Genomic DNA, 26,915 nt, shown 5'->3' with positions numbered 1-26,915 from the left:
AGAGGGAGGGGAGAGTATCCTAAATACTCCTTTAGTATCCTAAATAGAAGGGAAAAATGTCTTCTGTCTGTATCTGCCCCTCGAGTTCTAAATTCTTGCAATATTGACCCCTTAGAACTCTCAACTCTCCACAGTGTGACAAAGGCTTCAACAGGGTCACCTGCTCTATCTACTGGGAACTCCCCCAGGGCATTCAGGAATCCAGTGGATTCCATTAGGCTCTGGGGGCGACCAGGTGGTAGTTGTCACAACTTAGAACTCTCAACAGTTTCTTTTTCTCCTTCACTAGACATTGATATGGATTAAAAGATGCACATAGAGTTCTTCAGCACTGTGTCAGCAAGTAGTAATAGAAACCAGGGCTGTGGAGTCGGTACGCCAAACCTTCGACTCCGACTCCGACTCCTCTATTTTTCTACTCTCGGACTCCAACTCCGACTCCACCCAAAATTGCTTCTGACTCCACAGCCCTGGAAAGCGCTGTAAATGTCTTTTTAAATTGGAAGCTCTCATAGGAGCATTTTTATCGCTGCCTGAATATGCGCTGATCTTGGCATCACAGCATTTGTCTTCATCTGGGTCCTGTGTCATACACTGACACACAAAATGTTTTCCATCTTGAGTTATGGTGAAATGCTCAACTACAGCTGACTTCATGGGAAGTTTCTTTGACATTTTGAATTTATATTTTAAAAAAATTGTCAATCAAAATTTATTTTGAAGCCGGAGTCAGAGTTGGTAGATTTCTACCGACTCCGACTCCACCCAAAATTGCACCCAACTCCGACTCCACAGCCCTGATAGAAACCAAGGCTACATATACAGAAAAAGTGAAATACCAGTACTGGGGTAGCCATGTATCTGGTTTTCACCTGGAGACTCCAGCTTTCTTTGGTGGGGGGTCCTCTCCAGGTATCAGATGAGTCACCTTAATCTCGGGACTCTTAGCTTTCATTTTAAAAAAAATTATGTTTCTAAGTGGTCTCGTTCAAAAGATATGAACCAAAATGTCAGGGTCTCCGCACCTTCTGTTAGTACTGGGTGCTCTAATCCCTGCCCTTTCGGGTTTGTGGCCAATAAGTGAAATCAGGGTTGTGATTGACAAGATTTGCTGACCTCCCCCACCTCCAGGCAATACCTAAACCCCATTTCATGTTCTGAGAACAATTTCCTTGTTCTACTTGTCTCACTATCAGGAATTCAGTAAATATGTAGCTTTCAACAGCATAAAGAGTATTTTCTCTGTACAGGATTGGAACTTGCTTCTCAGTAAACATGCACAGGATTGCACAACAGAAGATCATAGCAGGATCTTGGAGGGTATACAAAGTAAACAATTTTAGTTATAATTATAATAGAATCATAGAATAGTAGAGTTGGAAGGGGCCTATAAGGCCATCAAGTCCAACCCCCTGCGCAATGCAGGAATCCAAATCAAAGCATTCCCAACAGATAGCTGTCCAGCTGCCTCTTGAATGCCTCCAGTGTCGGCGAGCCCACTACCTCTCTACGTAATTGGTTCCATTGTTGTATGGCTCTAACAGTTAGGAAGTTTTTCCGGATGTCCAGTTGAAATCTGGCTTCCTGCAACTTGAGCCCATTATTCCGTGTCCTGCACTCTGGGACGATCGAGAAGAGATCCCAGCCCTCCTCCATGTGACCACCTTTCATGTACTTGAAGAATGCTATCATATCTCCTCTCAGTCTTGTCTTCTCCAGGCTAAACATGTCCAGTTCTTTCAGTCTCTCCTCATAGGGCTTTGTTTCCAGTCCCCTGATCATCCTTGTTGCCCTCCTCTGAACCTGTTCCAGTTTGTCTGCATCCTTCTTGAAGTGTGGAGACCAGTATTCAAGATGAGACCTAACCAGTGCTAAATAGAGGGGAAATAATACTTCACGCAATTTGGAAACTATACTTCTGTTAATGCAGCCTAATACAGCACTTGCCTTTTTTGCAGCCACATCACACTGTTGGCTCATATTCAGCTTGTGGTAAAATTGTACATGCAGATTTTTTAATTACTTGCAAAAAATGGCATATGTAAACTGCCCAGAGAGCTTCGGCTATGGGGCGGTATACAAGTTTAATAAATAAATAAATATTATACATTTTATCTTTCAAATAATTTTTGAACAGGAGTTTTAAAAAGGGTACATCCTGTAGTGTTATACTTTTCTAATTAAGTAGTCAAACAAGTTTAAATTTTACCGGACTGTTAAAGAGGACAGTTTGAATGAATGAATAGATTTTATTACGGTACATAGACCAGCATAAAAATACAAGGTATAAAATTTCATACAAATAAAATGTACAAAACTAAGCAAGTAAATGGGAAAGAGGACAGTTTGTCTTATGCATACCTTGTTTTGAAAACCTTCCCAATATGAAGCTTTTCTGGGAGTAAAGCTGCAATGCTAATTCCACATACCTGGGAGTTAACCAAACTGAATTCAATAGGACTGAATACATGGTGAGGATTGTGCTGAAAATCAATGGTACTTGAGTGAACATAGAAAAGGATTGTGTTGTAAATCTTTCTCTCCCCATCCGAACCTTTTTTTTAAAGCAATTAGGCAGGGCTTACTTAGGTATCAGTGCTTTTATTTGGCAGGAAACTAATACTTTTTAAAAAATGTTATGCAATGGCCAACTGGTTTTGACAACAAACTATTATGTGGGGTGTATGTAAGAACATAAGAAGAGCCTGCTGGATCAGGCCAGTTTCACTTTGCTTCAATTTGTTTCACTTTGCATTCATACAATTCCATTGGAAGCTCAAATTGTCATTTTATTAATAATGATGAAAGGCATGTACTAGATTAAATTGCCAGTAACATTAGAACATAAGAAGAGCCTGCTGGATCAGGCCAGTGGTCCATCTAGTCCAGCATCCTGTTCTCACAGTGGCCAACCAGGTGCCTGGGGGAAGCCCGCAAGCAGGACCCGAGTGCAAGAACACTCTCCCTTCCTGAGGCTTCCGGCAACTAGTTTTCAGAAGCATGCTGCCTCTGACTAGGGTGGCACAGCACAGCCATCACGGCTAGTAGCCATTGATCAGGCCAGTGGCCCATCTAGTCCAGCATCCTGTTCTCACAGTGGCCAACCAGGTGCCTGGGGGAAGCCCGCAAGCAGGACCCGAGTGCAAGAACACTCTCCCCTCCTGAGGCTTCCGGCAACTAGTTTTCAGAAGCATGCTGCCTCTGACTAGGGTGGCACAGCACAGCCATCACAGCTAGTAGCCATTGATAGCCCTGTGCTCCATGAATTTGTCTAATCTTCTTTTAAAGCCATCTAAGCTGGTGGCCATTACTGCATCTTGTGGGAGCAAATTCCATAGTTTAACTATGCGCTGAGTAAAGAAGTACTTCCTTTTGTCTGTCCTGAATCTTCTAACATTCAGCTTCTTTGAATGTCCACGAGTTCTAGTATTATGAGAGAGGGAGAAGAACTTTTCTCTATCCACTTTCTCAATGCCATGCATAATTTTATACACTTCTATCATGTCTCCTCTGACCCGCCTTTTCTCTAAACTAAAAAGCCCCAAATGCTGCAACCTTTCCTCGTAAGGGAGTGGCTCCATCCCCTTGATCATTCTGGTTGCCCTCTTCTGAACCTTTTCCAACTCTATAATATCCTTTTTGAGATGAGGCGACCAGAACTGTACACAGTATTCCAAATGTGGGAGCACCATAGATTTCTACAACGGCATTATGATATCGGCTGTTTTATTTTCAATACCTTTCCTAATTACCCCTAGCATGGAATTTGCCTTTTTCACAGCTGCCGCACACTGGGTTGACATTTTCATCGTGCTGTCCACTGCAACTCCGAGGTCTCTCTCCTGGTCGGTCACCGCCAGTTCAGACCCCATGAGCGTATATGTGAAATTAAGATTTTTTGCTCCAATATGCATAATTTTACACTTGTTTATACTGAATTGCATTTGCCATTTTCCCACCCATTCACTCAGTTTGGAGAGGTCTTTTTGGAGCTCTTCGCAATCCCTTTTTGTTTTAACAACCCTGAACAATTTAGTGTCGTCAGCAAACTTGGTCACTTCACTGCTCACTCCTAATTCTAGGTCATTAATGAACAAGTTGAAAAGTACAGGTCCCAATACCGATCCTTGAGGGACTCCACTTTCTACAGCCCTCCATTGGGAGAACTGTCCGTTTATTCCTACTCTCTGCTTTCTGCTTCTTAACCAATTCCTTATCCACAAGAGGACCTCTCCTCTTATTCCATGACTGCTAAGCTTCCTCAGAAGTCTTTGGTGAGGTACCTCGTCAAAAGCTTTTTGAAAGTCTAAGTACTTTTACATATCCAGTGTGTGTGTGTATAAGGAATATTTCCAACAACCCTGTGAGGTAGGGTTGGAAACCAAGGCAGCTCACAAAAAGAAATAAAGCCACTTAAAATCCAATAACCATAAAACAAGTATAAAACAGTTGTAAAACAGCTTAACATGGCATGATTCTGAATTTTGGATTGGGTGAGCGAAGATCCTTAACACTGAATTGCAGTCCTGTGTGCTTCCTTGTCTGAGTAAGCCCCATTGAATACACTGGGACTTGCTTCTGAGTAACCATGCACAGGATGGCACTATAAATATCTTTACAGGTTGTGTAAATAACATCTTTGACATTCATGCTTATATAAGTATTTCTTCATACTATGTCTTGATATGTATTGTTGGCTCATGTTTAAGCTGAGTCATTCCCCATGTTGGGAATGGGTTAAAAGCTATGCAATTAGTCAAGGACACACAGCTGCAACTGATCTAATCTACTGGCTATAAATTAGAAGCCTAGAGAGCCAGGCTGGGGGGGGGAATAGTAGGAGTGGCTTATGTTGGTGATTGTATTTGTTGACTGCACTTTGATAAAGTTTATGTTACTGGCACAAAGCTGGACTGTGTCGGTGTTCTTCATTCCTGTTTGCTGCCTTACTGGACCTGTTTTCAGCTGTGAACCTCTGTGTCCTGTGCAGCAAGCTAATTCTGCTTTGCCTGGGCAGGCACTAGACCTCAACAAAGGGTTATGGGCCCAGCAATTGCAGCTGAAACAATGCTCTTGTGAGGTTGTGCAACAGGCAAAGATTTAGAAAGTGCAAAAGAACAGAACAGCCAAGAAGGGTGAGAAGAATGGCAGCGTTTGGAAGCGTGTCTTTTCCCTTGGAGAGGCTGGGGAGCACCAACTACTCCTACTGGAAGGTAAAGACTGAAATGCTGCTGGTGAAGGAGGGCATCTGGCACACTGTTGCAGAAGACCCCCCAGCAGCCCCACCGGCAGAGTGGATAAGAGCAGCAGAGAAAGCTAAAGCTCTGCTTATCCTAGCTCTGAAGAATGAACAGTTAATACATGTCAGAGGCTTAAACACAGCAAAGGAAGTTTGGAATGTTTTACGTGCTGTACATGTGAGAAAAACTGCAGGCTCTAAAGTTTTACTTGCTAAAAGACTGTACCAGACCCGATACAAAGAGGGAGAGTCCATGCAGAGGCATTTACAGAACTTACAACGTTTGTTTGCTGACCTGCAAGAAATGGACATGCAGCATACACAGGAACAGATGGCATATATTACGCTGTCTACTCTAAATGATTCCTGGGAAGGAGTGATAAGTGCGTTAGAAAGTCTTCCGAACGTGGACCTCAGCATGATGTACATCACAAACAAACTACTTCAAGAAGCAGAACGCCGACAAGAGAAAAGTAAACAGAGCAACAAAGAAAACCCGGAGCGGAATGCGCAAGGACCGAAGGCGTATGGAGTGAAACGTTGCTACAGATGCGGCTCCACAACTCATCTACACAGTCAATGTCAGGCAGAGACGAAAAGAATATTGCAACAAAGCGAGAAAGACCCGTTTAAAGTGCATGTCGTTGGCACTAAAGACAAGGACAATGAACTGCAAAACACATCCTGGGCCGTAGACTCGGGAGCAAGTCATTTTCTAGTAAATAATGAAAAACAGTTTAAAATCCTGACCCCAACAAAGAACCAGAAAGTTTATTTGGCGGATGGAAGCTGTCGGCAAGTTAAAGGGGTAGGAGTAATATATTTAAAATGTTTAAAAACGCTAGTTACAAATGTGCTTTATGTTCCCAGTATGGACAGAAATATTATGTCAGTAGCCAAGTTAAATGCTATGAATTATGTTGTTAACTTTGACAAAGGGAAATGCACAATAGCTAAAGGGAATAAGATTTGTGTGATAGGAAAGTTCAAAGAAGCCTTGTTCATAGTAAATGATGAAGCCCCACAATGTGTAAACACAGTAAGAAACAAACAAAAGCGTGAAAAATGTATACATTTGTATCATAGAAGATTGGGACATGTAAGTTATGCTACTCTACTAAAAACAATGAATCATAGTGCAGACTTACAGTTTAAACCTTGTAAGCAGTATGAGGACTGTGATGTTTGCAGTGAATGGAAATCAACTGCAGCTCCCATACACAAAGAAAGGCTAATTAGCACGCAAAGGCCATTTCAGTTAATCCACATGGATCTGGCCGGTCCCTTTAAACAGTCAAAAGGAAATGCAAAATTTTATTTTGTGTTGGTTGAAGACTATTCAAGATACGCTTTTGTTTACCTATTGAATAACAAAGCACAAGCCGCTGGGAAGTTACAGCATTTTGTGGAATGGGTAGAGGCGAGATTCAAAACCAGGATAGCTACACTCAGGTCGGATAGAGGAGGGGAATTTCTCTCCTCAACTCTGCAAAAATATCTGTACAGAAAAGGAATAAAACACGAATTAACAGCTCCTTTTGCGCCACATCAGGACGGAGTTGCAGAGAGATATCATAGATTTTTTCAGGACACTGTGAGAGCAATGTTAGCAGACTCTAAACTGACCAGGGATTTCTGGGGTGAATGTACAATTTATGCTAATTTTCTGTTGAACAGGGTATATAAAAGTACTGTGGATTGTACACCTTATGAAAAGATGTTTAACAGAAAGCCTTATCTCAATCATGTAAAGAAATTTGGAACAATATGTTGGGCACATATTCCCAAGCCTCAACGTAAAGGCAAACAAGGTCCGAGAGCGTTAAAGGGTTACTATCTCGGCTTTGAGGGAGCATATCACAGAGTCTGGTTAATGAAAGAAAAACGTTTACATGTGTGTAGAAGTGTTAAAACACAGGAGCAAGACTGGGAAGACAGTACTCATCATGGAGAAATACACATAGATAGCACACAAAATGAGACACAGGACAGCATTCAACATGTAGAAATACACATAGATAGCACACAAAATGAGCAACAGGAAATAAACATTAAACCTGATCCCCAGGAAGAGAGGGGAGGGGGAATTGTAGAAATTGCAGAAACTGAAATTAAACAAGAGGCAGAGGAAAGAACAGATGAATGTCAGAATGTTGAAGAGATAGAACAAAACATAGCACAAACAGAGAGTCCAGAAGTATCAATAGTAGAACCTACACCCATACCAGAGATAGAACAAAACATTGCACAGACAGAGAGTCCAGAAGTACCAATAGTTGAACCTACACCCATACCAAGGAGATCAAAAAGAGCTAATCTGGGGCATCCTCCAGAGAGATTTAAAGTGACGACTGTAAAAGTAAAACAGGAACACAAAACACCAGCAAAGTGTCAGAATGGGGAAGATGACTGGACCGAGCAGGATTTTCAAGAATGGTTTGCAATGCTGGATGGGGGTAGAGATTGGCGAGATAAGTTACATAACATAAATGCTGACCAAGACATGTAATAAACTGACGTTAATGTTTAATGAATGAATAATTGAATGAATATCAAATATGAAAATGTAACTCAAATGGAACTGAGACTGTATGTATACAACTGTATTAAGTATGTGTTCTAAAACTAAATGTAAATGTAAAATGAAATGTAAAACAAAATTATGTAAAAATGTAAAACAAGAATTGCGGAGCAACAGCAACACCCAACATGTGGAATGAGGTGGGGGCTGTTGGCTCATGTTTAAGCTGAGTCATTCCCCATGTTGGGAATGGGTTAAAAGCTATGCAATTAGTCAAGGACACACAGCTGCAACTGATCTAATCTACTGGCTATAAATTAGAAGCCTAGAGAGCCAGGCTGTGTGGGGGGAATAGTGGGAGCGTCTTATGTTGGTGACTGTATTTGTTGACTGCACTTTGATAAAGTTTATGTTACTGGCACGAAGCTGGACTGTGTCGGTGTTCTTCATTCCTGTTTGCCGCCTTACTGGACCTGTTTTCAGCTGTGAACCTCTGTGTCCTGTGCAGCAAGCTAATTCTGCTTTGCCTGGGCAGGCACTAGAGCTCAACATGTATCTGATTTCACACTATAATTGTAAATTATTATTCACAAATTATTATTTCCTCTACATTTAAAGTGTGCCCCTCTTGCTTGGGGTGATCATGGTCCTCCTCTGTTGTTTTCACCGGGGGAGGGGCATATTAAGCTGAGAGATGGTGCATAGCCCATAGTCACCCAGTAATCTTTGTAGCTTATTTCCATTCTCAAATTGAATTAAAATGATTTATATGCAGGCGAAGTTTATGAAGTAATGCAGATCCACATAATACATTTAAAGCACAACCAACTCACATTTAAAGAGCATGACTTCTCCCAAAGAATCCTGGGAAGTGTAGTTTCCCCCACAGTTATAGTTCCCACCAACCTTAATAAACTACAGCCATGATTCTGTGGTGTGATTCATGTGCTTCAAATATCTGTTGAATGTGCTTTAAATGAATGGGGTGGATCTGCCCTAGTAGGCTGCGCCTTCATTAGTGATTTTAAACAGGGCTCTGGCTCAGTAGCAGGGCACATGCTTTGCATGAAAAGGTCCAAAACTCAATCTCTGAAAGAGACTGTTGCCTGGAATCCTGGACAGCCAATACCAGTCCATGTCATTAATACTGAGCTAGATGGTATCAAATGGCCTGCCTTGGTATAAGGCAGATTCCTTTGTGCTTAAAAGATGGAAGGGACCCAAGGGCCACAGTGACTCCAAAATTTATTTATGTATTTTATTTACAACATTTATGTACCGCTTTATTGTAAAAAAAAACTCAAAGCGGTTTATAGAAATAGTTAAACACAGGTATTTAAAAACATTCAAAATAATAAAACCAACAATGAGTTAAAAACAGATGAAAAACATAATAGCTTCTTCATGCCTGAGTAGGCTTTTACCAGGGGCCAAAATGAGTACAATGAAGCGCTTGCCTAATGTAAATAGGCAGGGAGTTCCAAAGCGTAGGGTACTGCCACACTAAAGGATTGATTTCTTACAAGAGCAGAACAAGTACTATGTGGAACCTGTAACATGGAAAGCACACCTTGAACTTGGCCTGGTAGCAAATTGGCAACCAGTGCAGATTTCAGAGCAGAAGTATTATGTGCTGATAGGGTCTCACTCATGCCAGCAATTGTGCCACAGCATTCTGCACTAACTGCAGCCCTTGGGTCAGGTTGTGCTGCATGGGGATTTCTGTGACCTTGGCTGACTAGCTGCCAAGATTTTTTTAGTTTTGGTTAGGAACCCCGACTGGTTGTGGGATGCTGAGTTTTCTGTCTTACTCACAGGAATCTTGTGGTTGGTATGGTATTGCAGCTAGGAAATCATTACTGTCTTTTGTTTTTCTTTTTCTGTTTGCATTTCATTTATCTCTGACCTTACTCCCTTACATCCATAGAAGCAACAATAGTGGTTTCATGCAGTCAGCTTAACCCCATTAAACCCACTGATGATACCTTGTTACCTGCATGATGGTTTGTTTCTTGCCCAATAGTGGTAAAAGATAATTCACATACTAGGAAGTGGGGCTTCAATTGCTGCTGTTCCCAATCTACTGCCTGTGAAGGTAGACCAAACCATGTGTATTTTCTCTCTGTCAATTATTCTTCACTGGAATTGGGTTGGCTGTCAAAATGAGTTTATAGGAGCCCACAGAGTAGGCAGCCTAAATGAAGAAACACCCTCATTTAGCTAAGATCTCTATCTTAATTTCCAATCAGAGAATTTGTTTTTGTTTGAATGGTATGCTCTAAGCAACTGTGGTTAATGCTTAATGTATCATGCTTAATGACATCACTAGGGCCTCCCCCATGACATCACTAGGGCATGCCCCCATCACATCACTAAGGCTTGCCCCTGAAATCTCAGGGTTTGGGAAGCTTCTGACCTGGCAACCCTAATCAGTATCCTTCCAGACCACAGACTGGGTACTATTCCATAGTGTAGGACTGGATCCAGTGTTCTAAGTGGAAGAGGTGTAGTTGGCCCAGCCTTTAATAAGAGGCTGTTAGGTTGGAATGGCAATAAAATTTGGGGCCTGGGAGTGTCCTTGGGCACGGTGAGCAAAAGGGGCTAAAAAGGAAACTGCAAAAGAACAGAAATCACATAATATCCTTTATCGATTTATCCAAAACTATAGTGAATTCAGTGATGTTCTTTGCTCCCTGAATTTTCTAGCAAGCGTGTTCTAGACTTTCAGAAACCTTCATCCAACTTCCAGCGTAAATTTTAAATGTCCATTTGAAGCCATTACTTCTTATAATCCAAAACCTACTTAATCAAATAGCTATCTTTCTTCTGCTGCATTTACCCTTTGGTATACTGAAACCTAGCATATCCTTGTTTGAGTGCACGTTAATCATATCACCTCAGTTGGAAAGTATTCATTTTGAAGAGGCTCACAAGTTCACAGCAAGTGTCACAACCAAATGTTAAGTCTACAAGTGACAAAATATGGCATGAGCATCCATGTGTGAAGAAGCCCTAAGTTGCATTCTTCCTAAACCGACAAGCGGATAAGGCAAATAATTGAAGAGCAACAACTTGCATACAAATTAAATGTTGAACCATTATTCACACATCTGGGTTTTTATGTCTTCATAGAAAAATATTCGTGACATCACTGAGATTAAAAATGTGTGCTCAATTGCTTTAAGAGGTGATGATGATAATAGTCTGCCCTAATATAGCTGGATCAGCAATGTAAACAAGATAAAAGAAATGCATCACATCACATTCCAATTTTGAAGCAAATGTTAGGAGACGTACTTGTAAGAAGAGTGTTAAATTTTGTTTTGCTGCATGCTAGGCAAGTGATGTCCAAAAGCAACACATTATGCCTAACTTTGTGAACACCACATGAGGACATAGATTCCAATAAAATATAGAAAGCAATGTCTACATGTATTAGCGGCCATGGCAATCAAATAAAAAACAATGTACTCTCAGAAAAGAGCAATAGCATATTACTCTTGCTGCCTTTTAAATAGTTTAATAGCAACTCTCTCTCTCTCTCTCTCTCTCTCTCTCTCTGTTAGTTTGCTGGATCCCATAATGCTGGGGGAGGGAAGCGTAACCCCTTTCTGCCATGGCATCTTCTCCAAGGGAAAGCACCTCCATCTTTCTTTCTTTCTTTCTTTCTTTCTTTCTTTCTTTCTTTCTTTCTTTCTTTCTTTCTTTCTTTCTTTTTCTTTCTTATCTATCACATTTATATCCTGCCCTTCCTCCCAGTAGGAGCCCAAGACGGGAAACAGAAGCACTAACAACACTCTAAAACAAAAGAAACTTTAAAATATATTAAACAAAACATCCTTAAAAACTTATTAAAACAAAATATCTAAAAAAAAGCTTTAAAAACATATTGAAAACCAATTCCAGCACAGATGCAGACTGGAATAAGGTCTCTACTTAAAAGGCTTGTTGAAAGACGAAGATCTTCAGTAGGTGCTGAAAAGAAAACAGAGATGGTACCTGTCTAATATTTAAGGGGAGGGAATTCCACAGGGTAGGTGCCATTAGACTAAATAATCTGCTTCCTATGTTGTGTGGAATGGACCTCCTGATAAGATGGCATATGTGAGAGGCCCTCACCTGCAGTGATCGACTGGGTATATAAAGGGTAAGACGGTCTTTCAGGTATCTTGGTCCTAAGTTGTATAGGGCATTGTACACCAAAACCCGCACCTTAAACTTAGCCCAGTAGCTAACAGGCTGCCAGTGCAATTCATTCAGCAGCAGGGTGACATGTTGGCGATACTCTGCCCCAGTGAGCAGTCTCATTGTTGCATTTTGCACCAGCTGCAGCTTCCAGATCAATCTCAAGGGCAGCTCCACATTACAGTAATCCATCCTGGAGGTTACCAGTGAATGGACAACAGTGGTCAGGCTTTCCTGGTCCAGAAGTGGCCACAACTGTCTTACCAGCTGAAGACATCTTACCTTAGCTGCAGCTGTCTTACCTAGCCACTAAGGTCACCTGGGTCTCTAGCCACAATGATGGATCCAGGAGCACCCCCACACTACAGACCTGCTGTTTCAGAGGGAGTACAACCCCATCCAAAGCAGGCATCTGACCAATTATCCGAAGTTGGGAACCACCAACCCACAGTGCCTTCATCTTGCTAGGATCCAGAGTCAGTTTATTAGGCCTCATCCAGCCCACCACCGAGTCCAGGCACCGGTCCACGACTTGCACAGCTTCTCCTGATTCAGATATTGCAGAGAAATGGAGCTGGGTATTATCAGCATACTGCTGACACCTCACCCTAAATTTCCTGATAACTTCTCCTAAGGGCTTCATATAGATGTTAAACAGTATCGAGGACATTATGCTACCCTGTGGCACCCCACAGCACAACTGCCAGCGGGCCAAAAAACAATCACCCAATGCTATTCTCTGAAAATGGCCCTGGAGATAGGAATGGAACCATTGTAAAACAGTGCCTCCAATACCCATCTCACCAAGTGAGCCCAAAAGGATACCATGGTCAATGGTATCAAAAGCGGCAGAGAGATCAAGTAAGAATAGTAGGGTTGCACTCCCCATGTCCTTCTCCCGATAGAGATCATGTATCAGGGCAACCAAGACTGATTCACTCCCATAACCAGTCCTGAACTCAGACTGGAATGGGTCAAGATAATCTGTTTCATCCAAGAGTACTTGCAATTGCTGCGCCACAACCCTCTTAATCACCTTCCCTAAAAAGGAGGTATTTGTGACTGGGTGGTAGTTGTCATAACCCAATGGGTCCAGGGTGGGCTTTTTCAGGAGCGGTCGGATCACCGCCTCTTTCAGGGCGGCTGGAACCACTCCCTCCCACAATAACACATTGACCGCACCCTGGATCCACTTGGTCAACCCTCCTAGGCAAGCTTTAATAACCAAAGAAGGGCAAGGGTCAAAAGGACACGTTGCCAGCCACATCGTCACAAGCATCTTGTCTACATCATCAGGCTGCATCACCTGAAACAGATCTGAATAAGTTGCAGCAGAAGTTGTGCTGGATGCCTCACTGCGGACTACAGGGGTATCAAGATTGCTATGGAGGCGAGAAACTTTACCCTCAAAGTGCTTTGCAAACAATTCACAGTGGGCTTCCAAAGGGTCTAAAGCTCCATTTCCTGATATCAACAGACTCCTGTTGTTGTTGTTATGTGCCTCCAAGTTGACTACGACTTATGGTGACCCAAAGAATCAGTGATCTCCAAAAGCATCTGTCATGAACCACCCTCTTCAGATCTTGTAAGTTCAGGTCTGTGGCTTCCTTGATGGAATCAAGCCATCTCTTCTTTGGCCTTCCTCTTTTTCTATTCCCTGATATTTTTCCCAGCATTATTATCTTTTCTAATGAATCATGTCTTCTCATTATGTGTCCAAAGTATGATAACCTCAGTTTCATCATTTTAGCTTCTAGTGATAGTTCTGGTTTAATTTGTTCCAACACCCAATTATTTGTCTTTTTCACAGTCCATGGTATCCACAAAGCTCTTCTCCAACACATTTCAAATGAGTTGGTTTTTCTCTCATCTGCTTTTTTCACTGTCCAACTTTCACATCCATACATAGAGATCGGAAATACCATGGTCTGAATGATCCTGACTTTAGTTTTCAGTGACACATCTTTACACTTGAGGACCTTTCCTAGTTCTCTCATACCTGCCCTCCCCAGTCCTAGCCTTCTTCTGATTTCTTGACTATTGTCTCCATTTTGGTTAATGACTGTGCCAAGGTATTGACAATCCTTGACAAGTTCAATGTCCTCATTGTCAACTTTAAAGTTGCATAAATCTTCTGTTGTCATTACTTTATTCTTTTTGACATTCAGCTGTAGTCCTGCTTTTGTGCTTTCCTCTTTAACTTTCATCAGCATTCGTTTCAAATCATTACTGCTTTCTGTTAGTAGTATGGTATCGTCTGCGTATCTTAAATTATTGATATTTCTCCCTCCAATTTTCACACCTCCTTCATCTTGGTCCAATCCTGCTTTCCGTATGATATGTTCTGCGTATAGATTAAATAAATAGGGTGATAAAATACACCCCTGTCTCACACCCTTTCTGATGGAGAACCAATCGGTTTCTCCTTACAGTAGCCTTTTGTCCAGAGTATAGGTTGCACATCAGGACAATCAGATGCTGTGGCACCCCCATTTCTTTTAAAGCATTCCATAGTTTTTCATGATCTACACCAGCCTTTCCCAACCAGTGTGCCTCCAGATGTTGTTGGACCACAACTCCCATCAGCCTCAGCCAGCATTGCCAATGGTCAGGAAAGATGGGAGATGTGGTCCAACAACATCTGGAGGCACACTGGTTGGGAAAGGCTGATCTACCCAGTCAAAGGCTTTGCTGTAATCTATAAAGCACAGGGTGATTTTCTTCTGAAATTCCTTGCTCCGTTCCATTAACCAACGTATGTTTGTGATATGATCTCTGGTACCTCTTCTTCCCTTTCTAAATCCAGCTTGGACGCCTGGCATTTCTCGCTCCATATATGGTAAGAGCCTTAGTTGTAGAATCTTGAGCATTACTTTACTTGCATGGGATATTAAGGCAATAGTTCGATAATTACTGCATTTCCTGGGATCCCCTTTCTTTGGAATTGGGATGTATATGGAACGCTTCCAGTCTGTGGGCCATTGTTTAGTTTTCCATATTTCTTGACAAATGTTTGTCAAAATTTGGACAGATTCAGTCTCAGTAGCTTGTAGCATCTCTATTGGTATGCCAGCTATTCCTGGTGATTTGTTTCTTCCAAGTATTTTAAGAGCAGCTTTCACCTCGCATTCTAAAATTTCTGGTTCTTCATCATATGGTTCCTCTGTGAATGAATCTGTCATCCTGGCATCTCTTTTATAGAGTTATTCAGTGTATTGCTTCCATCTTCCTTTTATTTCATCTCGGTCAGTGAGTGTGTTCCTCTGTTGATTATTCAACATCCCTACTCTTGGTTTAAATTTCCCTTTCCCCTTCTGACCTGGGGGTCTCATCTTCCAGCACTATCTTGTGTTGCATTTTGGATACTCTGTTCATAGGGTTTTTGTGGTAAGAGATATTCAGGGGTGGTTTACCATTGCCTTCCTCTGAGTTTGGATGCATCTCAGTCTGGTGTTTCAGCTTTGACCATTCCACCTTGGGTGCCCCTGCTAGGAGTCTAGCCTCTTGGTCTAGACTCCTGATGGCATTGCTGTTAGCTTCTTCAGCACTCTCAAACCCCCTCACCACGTTAAGGTGTGCATCCTAGAGGGGGCAACAGACTCCTGACAATATGGAAAAGCTCCACTGGATGGCTACTTGAAGATGCAATGGTGGCAGAGACGTAGGCCTTCTTCACCGCCCTCGCTGCCACACAGTTATGATGTTTTACCCGTGCCTGATCGGCCTCACAGCACGTCTTTCACCACTTGCGTTTTAGCTGTTGTCCAGCCCGTTTCATTGCCCTTAGTTCACTGGTGTACCAAGGTGCAAATCAGGCTACACAACGCTGGAGAGGACGCTCAGGGGCAATCGTGTCAAAAGCCCGACATGCCACCCTGTTCCACAGCGTGACAAGGGCTTCAACAGGGTCACCTGCTCTATCTACCTGGAACTTCCCCAGGACATTCAGGAATCCTATCGATTCTATTAATCTCCAGGGGCGGACCATCTTAATTTGTCCATGTGATGTTCCTGTAAGTTAGCATCTGTAAATATGGTAAGTGCAGGTCTATTAGGTGATGTATGGTAATTGACTGAGAGAGAAAGGGGGAGTACATGGGTGAGAAGCTGAAGTGTGCTGGATGATGATTGGCTGAGTGGCTGGCTGGCTGAAGGTATAAATGGAGGTTTGTGAGTGAGAGAGGGGGGTCGGTTGGAAGGTGGGAGAGAGAGTCGGTTAGAGAGAGGTTGTTGAGTTGGTTGGCAGAGTTCTGAGGGAAGTTTGGATTGGATTTGGCTGATATTTAAAGAGGATATATATGAACAGAAACATAAACAGTAACCATATATGAAACCATACGCTTGTGAAACATTCCTAAAGTAATCTTGTTATTTCCTGTTATTAGTAAATAAATACTTATTTGGTTTACCAAAGGCCTGATCCTTGGCTGGGGAATATACAGACCAGGAGGGAGGGCAAGGTAATTACCAAGGCTGAACAGAAACAGTATCTAATGGTGGCAGCGGTGAAGGGAGATATTGTAACAAGTCAGGTATCCAGAGCAACCCAGAGTTGTATGCTTTATATATAAAGATGCAAGGGGGTTGGGAACAGCATAAGCACTCAGTCACAAAAGTAACCAGCTAGAGAGAGACTCAGGCAAAGTCTCTGGGAGTATTGGTTACAGGACGTGACTGGTGGTGTTGCCTAGCAGTGAGATCTGTGCTAGAGCGGAGTGAGAAACCATATAAAGGACGGTCCGGACTGGTGGTGTCCCTGGTGGTGCCTAGTGAAAGGCAGTAGCCACAAGCAGGTGGGAACCTGACAGGGAGAACCAGGGAAGGGTGTCACAGTCCACCACCCCTGCAGGGAAAGAATGGAGCCGTAAGTCTAAACTTCACCAGGAAGTGGTCTGACCATGACAATGGGGTGACATCTACCCCCCTATCCCCAGACCACCCTTCCTCTATCTGGAGGAAAAACCAAGTTGAGGGTGTGCCCTGCCCTATGTATCAGGCTGGTGACAACTTGAGACAGCCCCATGGTTGTCATGCAGGCCATGAAGTCCCAAACCAGAACACCAGAGGCACCTCAGCATGGACATTGAAATCACCCAGAACTATTGTTCTGGGCTGCTCCAGTACCACAGCTGAGATGGCCTCTGCCAGCTCAGTCAGATAAGTTGCTGAGCAGCAGGGCGGACGGTACACCAGCAGCAACCCTAGTTTACCGTCTCCTTGGCCCAACATCAGGTGCAGGCCCTCATAGCCAGCTCCAAGACAGAGTGGTTTTCTGGTGACACAGATGGATGTTCTGTAGACCACAGAACTATTTGACTCCTGGAGCTTTAGGGGAGTAGAATTTTTCATGACTCTTCAATGTCATGTCTCAATGTAGCCCTGAAACTATGGTTAGAAGGAGATTGCAGAAGCTGTATTTAGCAGCAAGGGTATATAATTCTAACAAAAGTATGTAATATACAATACAAACCACTAAAGTTGTAATCCTAAACGTTCTTTCTTACAAGTAAATCACATTGAAATCAATGGGACTTCTCTCTGAGTAAACATTCAGATTGGCTACTAATACTGTTCCTGAACATGTGACAGTGAAATTAACAGGACAGCACAGAAGTGACTGGCGGATTAAGCACCTAGTGCAGAAACCTCAGGTGAGTGATTTTTGCATTGATTGGCAGTGGTTTGATGAGAACTCAATCAGCTCTTAAGCAGGTGTCAGAGGATCCCCTGACAAAGAATTTGACAGTATGTGATAAGCAGTCAATCAACCATGTAAAATTCAGGGAACCCAAAAGGCATAGACAATGTATAGAGGAACAAATATGTAAATAAACAGTTCTGCCATTGAGACTGAAAGATATCAAGAATTCAGAATACATGTTCCCAGATTTATTGTTATTGAACTGCAGCGATCCAAATACATTCACATCATGAACTAATTCCTTTTGAATTAAATGAATTCTATTATAATAGAATGACTGAGAGACTTGAAAGAATTACTTACAATTGCAGATGGGGTGGAGGTAAGATAGCTAAGTCTAAATTAAGATGTTGGCTATGAAGTTTCCAATAGGACCTTGACATGACTGTTGACCTACTCATGACATGATCACACCAGTAAGGATTTGGAATTCTATTAGTATTACCAGAGGAAAAAAGTCAAGGAGTCATCAGGAAAACAAATCTATATCTGCTACTCCATCAGCCAATTACTGTTGTTAAAGTAGAATTAGATGGGTATTGACAATGCGAAGGGGATAAGGATTAAACAGATGACTGAGTATTCAGTAGCAATGTTGGTATGCTTTTGCTGCATGAAGGTTCAAAGAAAAACAGTCTGGGAAAGGAAAAGAATTGTTCTGTATACAGTATAATATTATGAATCTGAAAATATATTGGAAGACAAACACGTATTTAGATTAAATCTTTCAGCTAGTCACAAGAATGTCCCTCTAACTGAAGTCCTAAATAACAGCACTCTACTGGAGTGCACTAACAGAATATTATGCTATTAACTTGGCAACACGGTTCAACCATTATTATTTCAATGCCATGGGGGACTCTGAATAATTTTAAATAATTACCTTTTTATAAAAAATATAATAATCAAGGGATTTCTTTCAATTGAGTTAACAGATGTCTGGGGGACATGAACCTGATAGTGGTGAATAGAGTTTGTATTAGAGAGGATGGACTGCAATATAAAGACACGCAGAGACTAATGTGGTATGTTCACTGGATATATTAACCAAGTAAACAAGCAACATTATTTTCACTTAAAAAAAAGACACTGATGCAAAGATACGGGATTTGGTTGCAGGTAGTTGGAATTGTACAGAGGTGACAAGTGAACTTCCATTTAGCCTTAAAGAGCAACTGGCTGTTTAAAGTTAGATGGGAGATAAAAGCAGGCCCATATACTGGCACCATTACTCAGCATTGCATTAAACAGACCCACTTTTGGGAAGTCACATGCAGATATTTTATTTTCTGCCTTCCAAGCATAGAGTATCTAAGGTAAGAGAATAGCTGCCATTAGAAACCTGTATGGGAACAAACACTAATGATTGCAGCCCATTCTGGCTCCCTGCCTGCTATTTTCTGGGAACATGGATCATCACACACGATTAAGAACAGTATTTAATTTTTGGCTGTTTTCATATGTAATGCTAAACCATGATTTAGAGATTGAAAAGAATGAGTTACAGTTAGCCTTGGGCTCAAGCATTCCCCGCTCAGTCACGGGCCCCATGGAGTACCTTTGGCAGCATTGGGAAGATGCAGAAAGGTTTCCAGATGTTGTGGAGGGGGCCGGGGAAACCATAGAAGAAATGTTTCCAGATATCTCTGGCAGCTCTGAACCTAAGTGAGTCTAAAGATGTCCATCCCTCGCCTCATCTATGATGGAGAGGAAACCTCACCGACACCCAGCCCAGAGTTAGGTGATGAGCAAACAGACTATGACAAGGAATACTCTTTCTCAGAGGGAGGGCTGACAATTTCTCCAGGGTCATGGAAAAAAGTCAAAAGATGCCTAGAGACAGAGAAATTCTCCCCTGCTCCAACTTGCCACAAAATCTGGGAAGTACTGGAGTTTGCCAGTGCAAGTAGTTTGCCGATGTGCCTGCCCCCTTTCTTTTATAAGGTGCGTTGGGTGGAGAATCCTTGTTGCAACAACTCTCTGTAGTTGCTTCCATGCCTAGTGCTGTATCCTGATTCATGCCTAGAATGTCTGATGCTGCATTCATGTACTGACCTCTGGAATAAAAACGTTTTGCAAAACCCAGACTTTGAGTCCTGAGTCTGCTTCTCTGATTGGGAGCTAGGACACTCTCCCCCTTCCTGCTCTAGCACAGCCACAAGGATGAGATCCATACGCAGAAGGATGAGAAGCTTCTGCTTATGTTTTAGATTAACTGCAGTTTAGTATTACATCCAAACTCTAAACTGTGGTTAATCTTAACGACAGTTGCTCACATCAATTGGAACAAAGAGAGGGTAAGTAATCAATGTGACCAGGCAGCGTTTCCCTGCTCTGCCCTTTCTTTCTCCTCTGGTCTCTACAGAGTTGGGCTGCTAGTACAATCTTGCGAGGATGCCCTGAGCAAGAGAGTGAAAGACTCTGCCAGACAGCGGGAGATAGTGGCGGCAGAAGGAGGGCACGCGAGGATTTGGAGGGAGCCCAGGACCACGCAGGTTCGGATCACCGATCTTATCCTCCCTCTATGTGTAAAGAATACAAAGAAATCAAGGGAACACCGAACAAATTTGGAACGCCCCCTACAAAATATTATCACATACAGGTTTCATCTAGGAGATGGGTTGCAAGGGGCTTGTTGGTTTTGGACAGCAATGGGTTCGTCGGAAAGTGGTGGACTGCACAAGAGAAGACAGCCGGCTCTCCCAATGCCTGAACACATTTGACTTGGTCGCCACTTGGCGTGAGCAGCATGCTTGGAGCAGGTGTTTATGTTCTTGCTGGGGCAGTGGCCCGAGAAAATGCAGGACCTGCCATTGTGATCTCCTTCCTGATCGCTGCTCTGGCTTTTGTGGTGGCTGGACTTTGCTATGGGGAGTTTGGTGCTAGAGTTCCAAAGATGGGATCAGCTTATCTCTATAGTTATGTGACTGTTGGTGAGCTGTGGGCATTAATCACTGGCTGGAATCTAATTCTTTCTTATGTCATTGGAACATCAAGTGTGGCCAGAGCATGGAGGACAACATTTGAATTCATAGGCAAGCACATTGAAAAGTTCTTTCAACAGTACATGTCCATGAAGACTCCTGGTGTTCTAGCAAAATACCCGGACATCTTTTCTGTTTTCATTATCCTAACCTTAACATACGCGCGTGCGTGCGAGCGAGCGAGCAAGACCCTTCTGCAGTCTCTTTGTTGGTATTTCCAGGAAGAGCAAACTCCCTAATTGATTTTGGCTTCCTGTTCAAAGCTGCTTTGTTTGTTGTGTCCGGTTGACCTATTGAGCAGTTTGTAAAGTTAGGACTGCTGCTGTAGCCACCTCCCATTTGAAATTACTTTGATAAAAGAAGGTGTTCTAGATACTTAAGTGAAAATGGGTGGCACGTGGCAATGCTGCTCCATACATAGATGGAAGTGCCACATGTTTGAGGACAATGTAGGCTGGAAGCCTTTGAACACAGCAGAATAACTTGAACTTGTTACTTTAGTAATCTGCCAATTCATATAGTACTCCAACTAGGGAGATATAGGAAAAGAAGACAGAACAGCCATCATGCTGGTGGATGGGTGTTTATTTTAAAAGAGTCAAAGTGAGTGCAGAACTTATAAAGAAGAAACATCCATCCCTGAAGTTGTATTCAGAGAGCTTCGGCTATGGGGTGGTATAGAGTGGCCATTAATTCGGCCAGATAGGCGACTTATAAATAAAAATTTATTATTATTTATTATATAAATGTAATAAATAAATAAATAACTTTAGCATGAGTTTTTAAATTTGTTATTTGTTTTTAATGTTTTTAATTGCTGTAAACCGCCCAGAGAGCTTCGGCTATGGGGTGGTATATAAATGTAATAAATAAATAATAAATAAATTTTGAAATTGCGAATTTATAATAAGGTATAGAGGAAAAATGCCTAAAAGAGAGGGTTATCTCAGTAGTACCACCCTGTCTCTGGAATGCCCTCCCTAAAAGCTATGCCTGTCATCTACTTTACAATTGATTTGGTGCCAGGTTAATACTTTTTTTTTTACCCAGGCATCTTAATCTGTATAATCCCTTAAATCTGTCTCACATTTTTATTTGCTTTTTTTATTATTGTTGCTGATGTTAATATTTTATTGCATCGTATTAGGATTAAATAATGTATTATTTATATTGTTGTACACTGCCTTAGAATATATTTGATGGAAGAGATGTGTAGTAATTTTTAAGCAAACCAACAAATGTCAGCAGCATGCTGTTTGTCAAGCCACTGTCCAAGGCACAAGAGCCCTGCTGGGGTGGTAGGTTGGCAGCCACACATAACATCATGGGTGCTGTTCAATAAAGGCTTTGACACTGCCACATGTTGCTAGAGAGTAGTGCAAAAGAATTCCTTTCCTTCATCCTGGTAGGTTCTCTGGGAAAGAACTCTCGGAATGATATTCTCTGGGAAATAAAATCAAAATGGAGGTCCCTAGAGGTGCTGAGGGGACCCTTGCCTTCCCTAATCCACTCCTACTAGATTTTATTATTATTATTATTATTCACTAATAGGTAAAAAAACAACCCTTGTGGTTTATGAATGTACCGATAACCAACAGATATTTCTATCAAACTTTTAAAAGTAGAGAAATTGGGTAGCTATACAGGGAAGTAGGAGACCTGACCTCCTCTCTGAGATATTGTACTGCCCTATAAATTTGTCAAAATGTAAACATCATTTGGGTTGGTCTTTCACAGTCCAATCCACTTCCTGTGTAGCGTGGAAGAATTTGGTAACATGTGCCTCTGAACATATGCTGAGTGGTGGCAACACCTGCAATCAGGACTACATCTCCAAAGATGAAGAACTTCATTGTTTGTTGGTCATGTTCTGCTTCGCTTCTTTCCTGTGTTACTACTGTTTCTACACAGCATCTAACCTAGAAAATTTTATTTCCCTCATTATTCATCCTAGAAATCTGTGTCAAATTTATTTTTTATTAATTTCAAAGCTTTTTACTGGTCAATGTCATATGATGGCGAAGACAGCCTTTTGTGTTTCATACTGAAGGTTATGTTCTACTTCTATTCTGGGTGCATTAACAGTTGAATCTGAAACTACAGTTTGATGTAAAATCAGACAGATTACATACAGTAATACCTCGCATTAACGTACTCAATGGGACCAGAGTGAGTACGTACACCGAAAATGTCCTTAAAGTGAAGCACTACCTTTTAAAACTTTTTTTACATCTCCTTCATGAGGAGCCTCAAAGCCCCGAGCTAAAGCCTCTGCTGCTGTGCTGCTGCGCCTCTCAGCTGATCGCGATCGCGCCTCCCAGCTGATTTGCGGTGGCGCGATCGCATCTATTTCCACCCCCACGCGCTAAAGCCTCTGCTGCTGCGCTGCATTTCTGGAGAAATACAGGCATATGGAGCATGTACGTTATAGCGAGGCAATGTTAAGTGAAGCGACGTTAAGCGGGGTATGCCTGTATGTTGCTACTTAAGCAATAAATCTAGCTGTTGGAAAAACCAAATCTGGCCTGCCCAAGTTGCCTGTGTTCAGCCTGCTATGCTTAAATCACCCCACTTAAGGAAGGGTAGGCATGGTCAATTAAAAACATAGAGCACACGTAGAAATTTGCTAGAATATATTTCACCTCCCATTATTTTATCTTGTGCAAACCGAGACACTCCTCATGTCCACTAGAGACTATTCTGTAGAATAGTCAGTGCCATTATTCAACAATTGTTTCTAGAATTTTTTTAGTGTAGATTATGCAAAGTATTGCTGGACTTCACATATTCACAGAAATAGAAGAAAGAAAATGCTTCACTAAAGTTGCAAAGTAATTCAAACTTATTTAAAGTGACTATCCAAACTATGTCAACTGTCTTAATATTGTTGCTTACTCCCTGCACAGCACACATCCTGCTTCTGTTATTTGGGCTGACTACAGGTGTTGCCACCACTCAGCAAGTGCTCAGAGGCACATGTTACCAAATTCTTCCCAGCTACACAGGAACCGGATATGAAAGACCAACCCAAATTATGTTTGCATTTTGACAAATTGACAGGGCAGTACAATATTTCAGAGAGGAGTTCAGGTCTCCTGCTCATCTGGTGCATTCAGTATAACTGTCCAATTTCCCTACTTTCAAAAGTTTGATAGAAATATCTGTTGGCTATAGGCACGTTCTTAAACTATAAGGGTGGGGTTTTTTGCCTATTAGTGAATTTCTCTGTTTTTTAATCCAGGAGGTAAGAAAGGGGATCCTGTGCAAATTTGCTGAGAATGGATTGATCATCTGCATGCTTATTGAGTTCAATGGGATTTACTTCCCTGCAATCATGCTCAGCATATGTGAAACTGACCATAGGGGAGGAAGAGAAGAGGAAAGGAGGGTTGCAGTGGGAAGGGGAGGAGGAAGGAGGGAGGAGAGAGAGGGAGGAGAGAGAGGGAGGAGGAAGGCAGGTCTGACCCCATTGTTACGAGTTTGTTTTATATTTATTTATTTATTTATTAAATTTATATACCGCCCCATAGCCGAAGCTCCCTGGGTGGTTCACAACAGACAATATCAAAATACAATAAAACACATATTTAAAACAATTCAAACAACATTAAAAATGGGCTTCCTTAAAAATTTTTAAATTTAAAACGTTTATATAACACATATTAAACACATATTAAAACACTTATTAAAATGCTTATTAAAATGCCTGGGAGAAGAGGAAGGTTTTAACCTGGCGCCGAAAAGATAGTAATGTTGGCGCCAGGCGTACCTCATCAGGAAAACTATTCTACAATTCGGGGGTCACCACTGAGAAGGCCCTTTTTCTTGTTGCCACCCTCCGAGCTTCCCTTTGAGTAGGCATCCGGAGGAGGGTCTTCGATGTTGAGCGTAGTGTACGGGTAGGTTCATATCGGGAGATGGGTTCCACCAGATATTGTAGTCCCATGCCGTGTAAGGCTTTATAGGTTAAAACCAGCACCTTGAACCGGGCCCGGAAGCAGGAAGTTGAGTATCCAAAGCAGACCACTGTTAACTTCTAGTCACATCTCCACAGAGATTCAGTAAGTTGGATCAATAAGATACATTTATTTAGTTTAATTATTTAATAAAATGTGCATACCACTTAATGGTCAACACCTCTAAGTGGCTTACATTATTTTCCTTTTGAACTCTGCAGATACGGTACCTTTTAGAATGAACAAACAGAACAAACACACACTGCTCTAGACATATCCACCAAATTTTGCATTACACTAGCAAAGCATAAATGCTACACTGGTGTGCCATGCTTACAATTATTAAAACCTGATTGACATGTTGATTGACATCACTTTTATGATCCTCATTAGTGGAACTAATTTGTTCTATTCAAGACATCAAAGCGGAAATAGAAAACACAGAAATGCAGCTTGATGTCTCTAGCCTGAGGCCTGTCTTCTGGCACCTTCTTTAAGTAATAAAACAAAATAAAACATAATATTGGGAAGGAGAGTATTTGCAGCATGCCACTTAGTAATACTCCCATTCGTTGAATTGAGATTACAACACCGTAAGTGATGATAGAGTTGTACAAACTTTATACTCATTCCCAGAATATTTTCCATAATACAATGCTAGCATTATTAACAGCTTAATGGATCCTCAGATTGGCTACTGCACTGGCAAGCACTGCCAAAAAGAAATTTATTCCAGAGTCAATTATGTTTCAATGTCTCTTTCCACAGGTATTCAAAATGTAAAGTGAAACTTGTTCAATACATTTCCCTACTCCTCGTCCATATTTTTTTCTTGCATTGGTTTGATATATTGAAGCATCACAGGACTAAAGGAGATCTTATGTTCTTGTGACTTATTATAGCCTTCTCTGATTAACATTATATATTATGATATAGAACCTATTTTTTATCTTGAGAACCTAGGCAAATTTCATATTTACTGTATGTATTAATGGACACACACTGGCCTCACTTGGTTAACCAAGAGTGCTGCCTTCCGACTTTTAAGGGTGAGAGAACAGCAACAATGTTTGCTTCATAGTACACACACTCTTGATTAGCCAAGAGAAACTGCAGGCAACTATAGTTTAAACATTTGATACAATCATATTTTGAAATTAATTTTCACACAAGCAAAATGTTTTCTCTAAGGACTACAAAGCACTTTGTATACTGAAAATATTAGAAGGCATAATCGTTTAGTTATATAACACTGAAGCAATCTTTAGTGCAACAATTAAATTCACTACTAACAATTGAATTCAAGTGTGCAGTGCAATCCTATACATGTTTACCTAGACGTAAATCTCAATTGGAGTTCAATTGGGTATAGGACTGCAGCTTAAATGTAATCTGCTTGGTGGGTGGAAATGGATTCTAACCCATACTAATAACACTAATCATATTTCTTTTTGCAGAACACTTTATAATCTTTTTCATTCTTCCTAACTATCAGGGAGGGAAATACCATAACCAGTGACTTGCACAGGGCTACTCAATAGATTACTAGAGGAACAGATACTGAATGTGGGATCAGTGTGTTTTGGAATGTAGCCTTGTACTACTAAAATGTAGTCTACATAGCCAGATTTGATACAATTAGCCAAGCTAACCAGCCACCAAATAGCCTTTTAAATATTTAGTATGATGAGTGATGCTGTAATGCTAAACATTTTTCTTGGATATATGGTGTTTTGATATTTATTTATTAATTCATTCATATGATGTGAACCAGAAATTTTAGAATGTGAGGTAAAAGCTGCTCTTAAAATACTTGGAAGAAACAAATCACCAGGAACAGATGGCATACGAATAGAGATGCTACAAGCTACTGAGACTGAATCTGAGGCACCAGAGATCATATCGCAAACATACATTGGATAATGGAACGGACCAAGGAATTTCAGAAGAAATCACCCTGTGATTTATAGATTACAGCAAAGCCTTTGACTGTGTAGATCATGAAAAACTATGGAATGCTTTAAAAAAAATGGGGGTGCCACAGCATCTGATTGTCCTGATGTGCAACCTATACTCTGGACAAGAGGCTACTGTAAGGACAGAATATGGAGAAACCGATTGGTTCCCAACAGAAAAGGGTATGAGGCATGGGTGTATTTTATCACCCTATTTGTTTAATGTGTACACAGAACATATCATACGGAAAGCAGGACTGGACCAAGATGAAGGAGGTGTGAAAATTGGAGGCAGAAATATCAATAATTTAAGATATGCAAATGATACCATACTACTAGCAGAAACCAGTAATGATTTGAAACAAATGCTGATG

General features: G+C 41.5%; 1 protein-coding gene across 3 annotated transcripts in view; it reads right to left on the bottom strand.

Moving 5' to 3' along the window:
• GPATCH2 (G-patch domain containing 2) overlaps positions 1 to 26,915 on the bottom strand; it is a 169,450-nt gene that overhangs the window by 103,229 nt on the left and 39,306 nt on the right. Inside the window, exon 6 of one of the 3 annotated variants that reach the window (XM_061625184.1) lies at positions 1,764 to 1,871. The exons of the other annotated variants lie outside the window; for them this stretch is intronic. Coding sequence (XP_061481168.1) covers positions 1,779 to 1,871 — 93 coding nt within the window. The 3' untranslated portion in view covers positions 1,764 to 1,778. Of the gene's footprint in view, positions 1 to 1,763; positions 1,872 to 26,915 lie in introns of those variants that run through there. 3 annotated transcript variants of the gene reach the window in all.

The sequence above is a fragment of the Rhineura floridana genome, chromosome 4, assembly GCF_030035675.1.
Source record: "Rhineura floridana isolate rRhiFlo1 chromosome 4, rRhiFlo1.hap2, whole genome shotgun sequence".
Lineage (NCBI taxonomy): Eukaryota > Metazoa > Chordata > Lepidosauria > Squamata > Rhineuridae > Rhineura > Rhineura floridana.
Note: the sequence above shows the minus strand (reverse complement) of the source record. Positions and strands in the feature narration are given on the sequence as shown.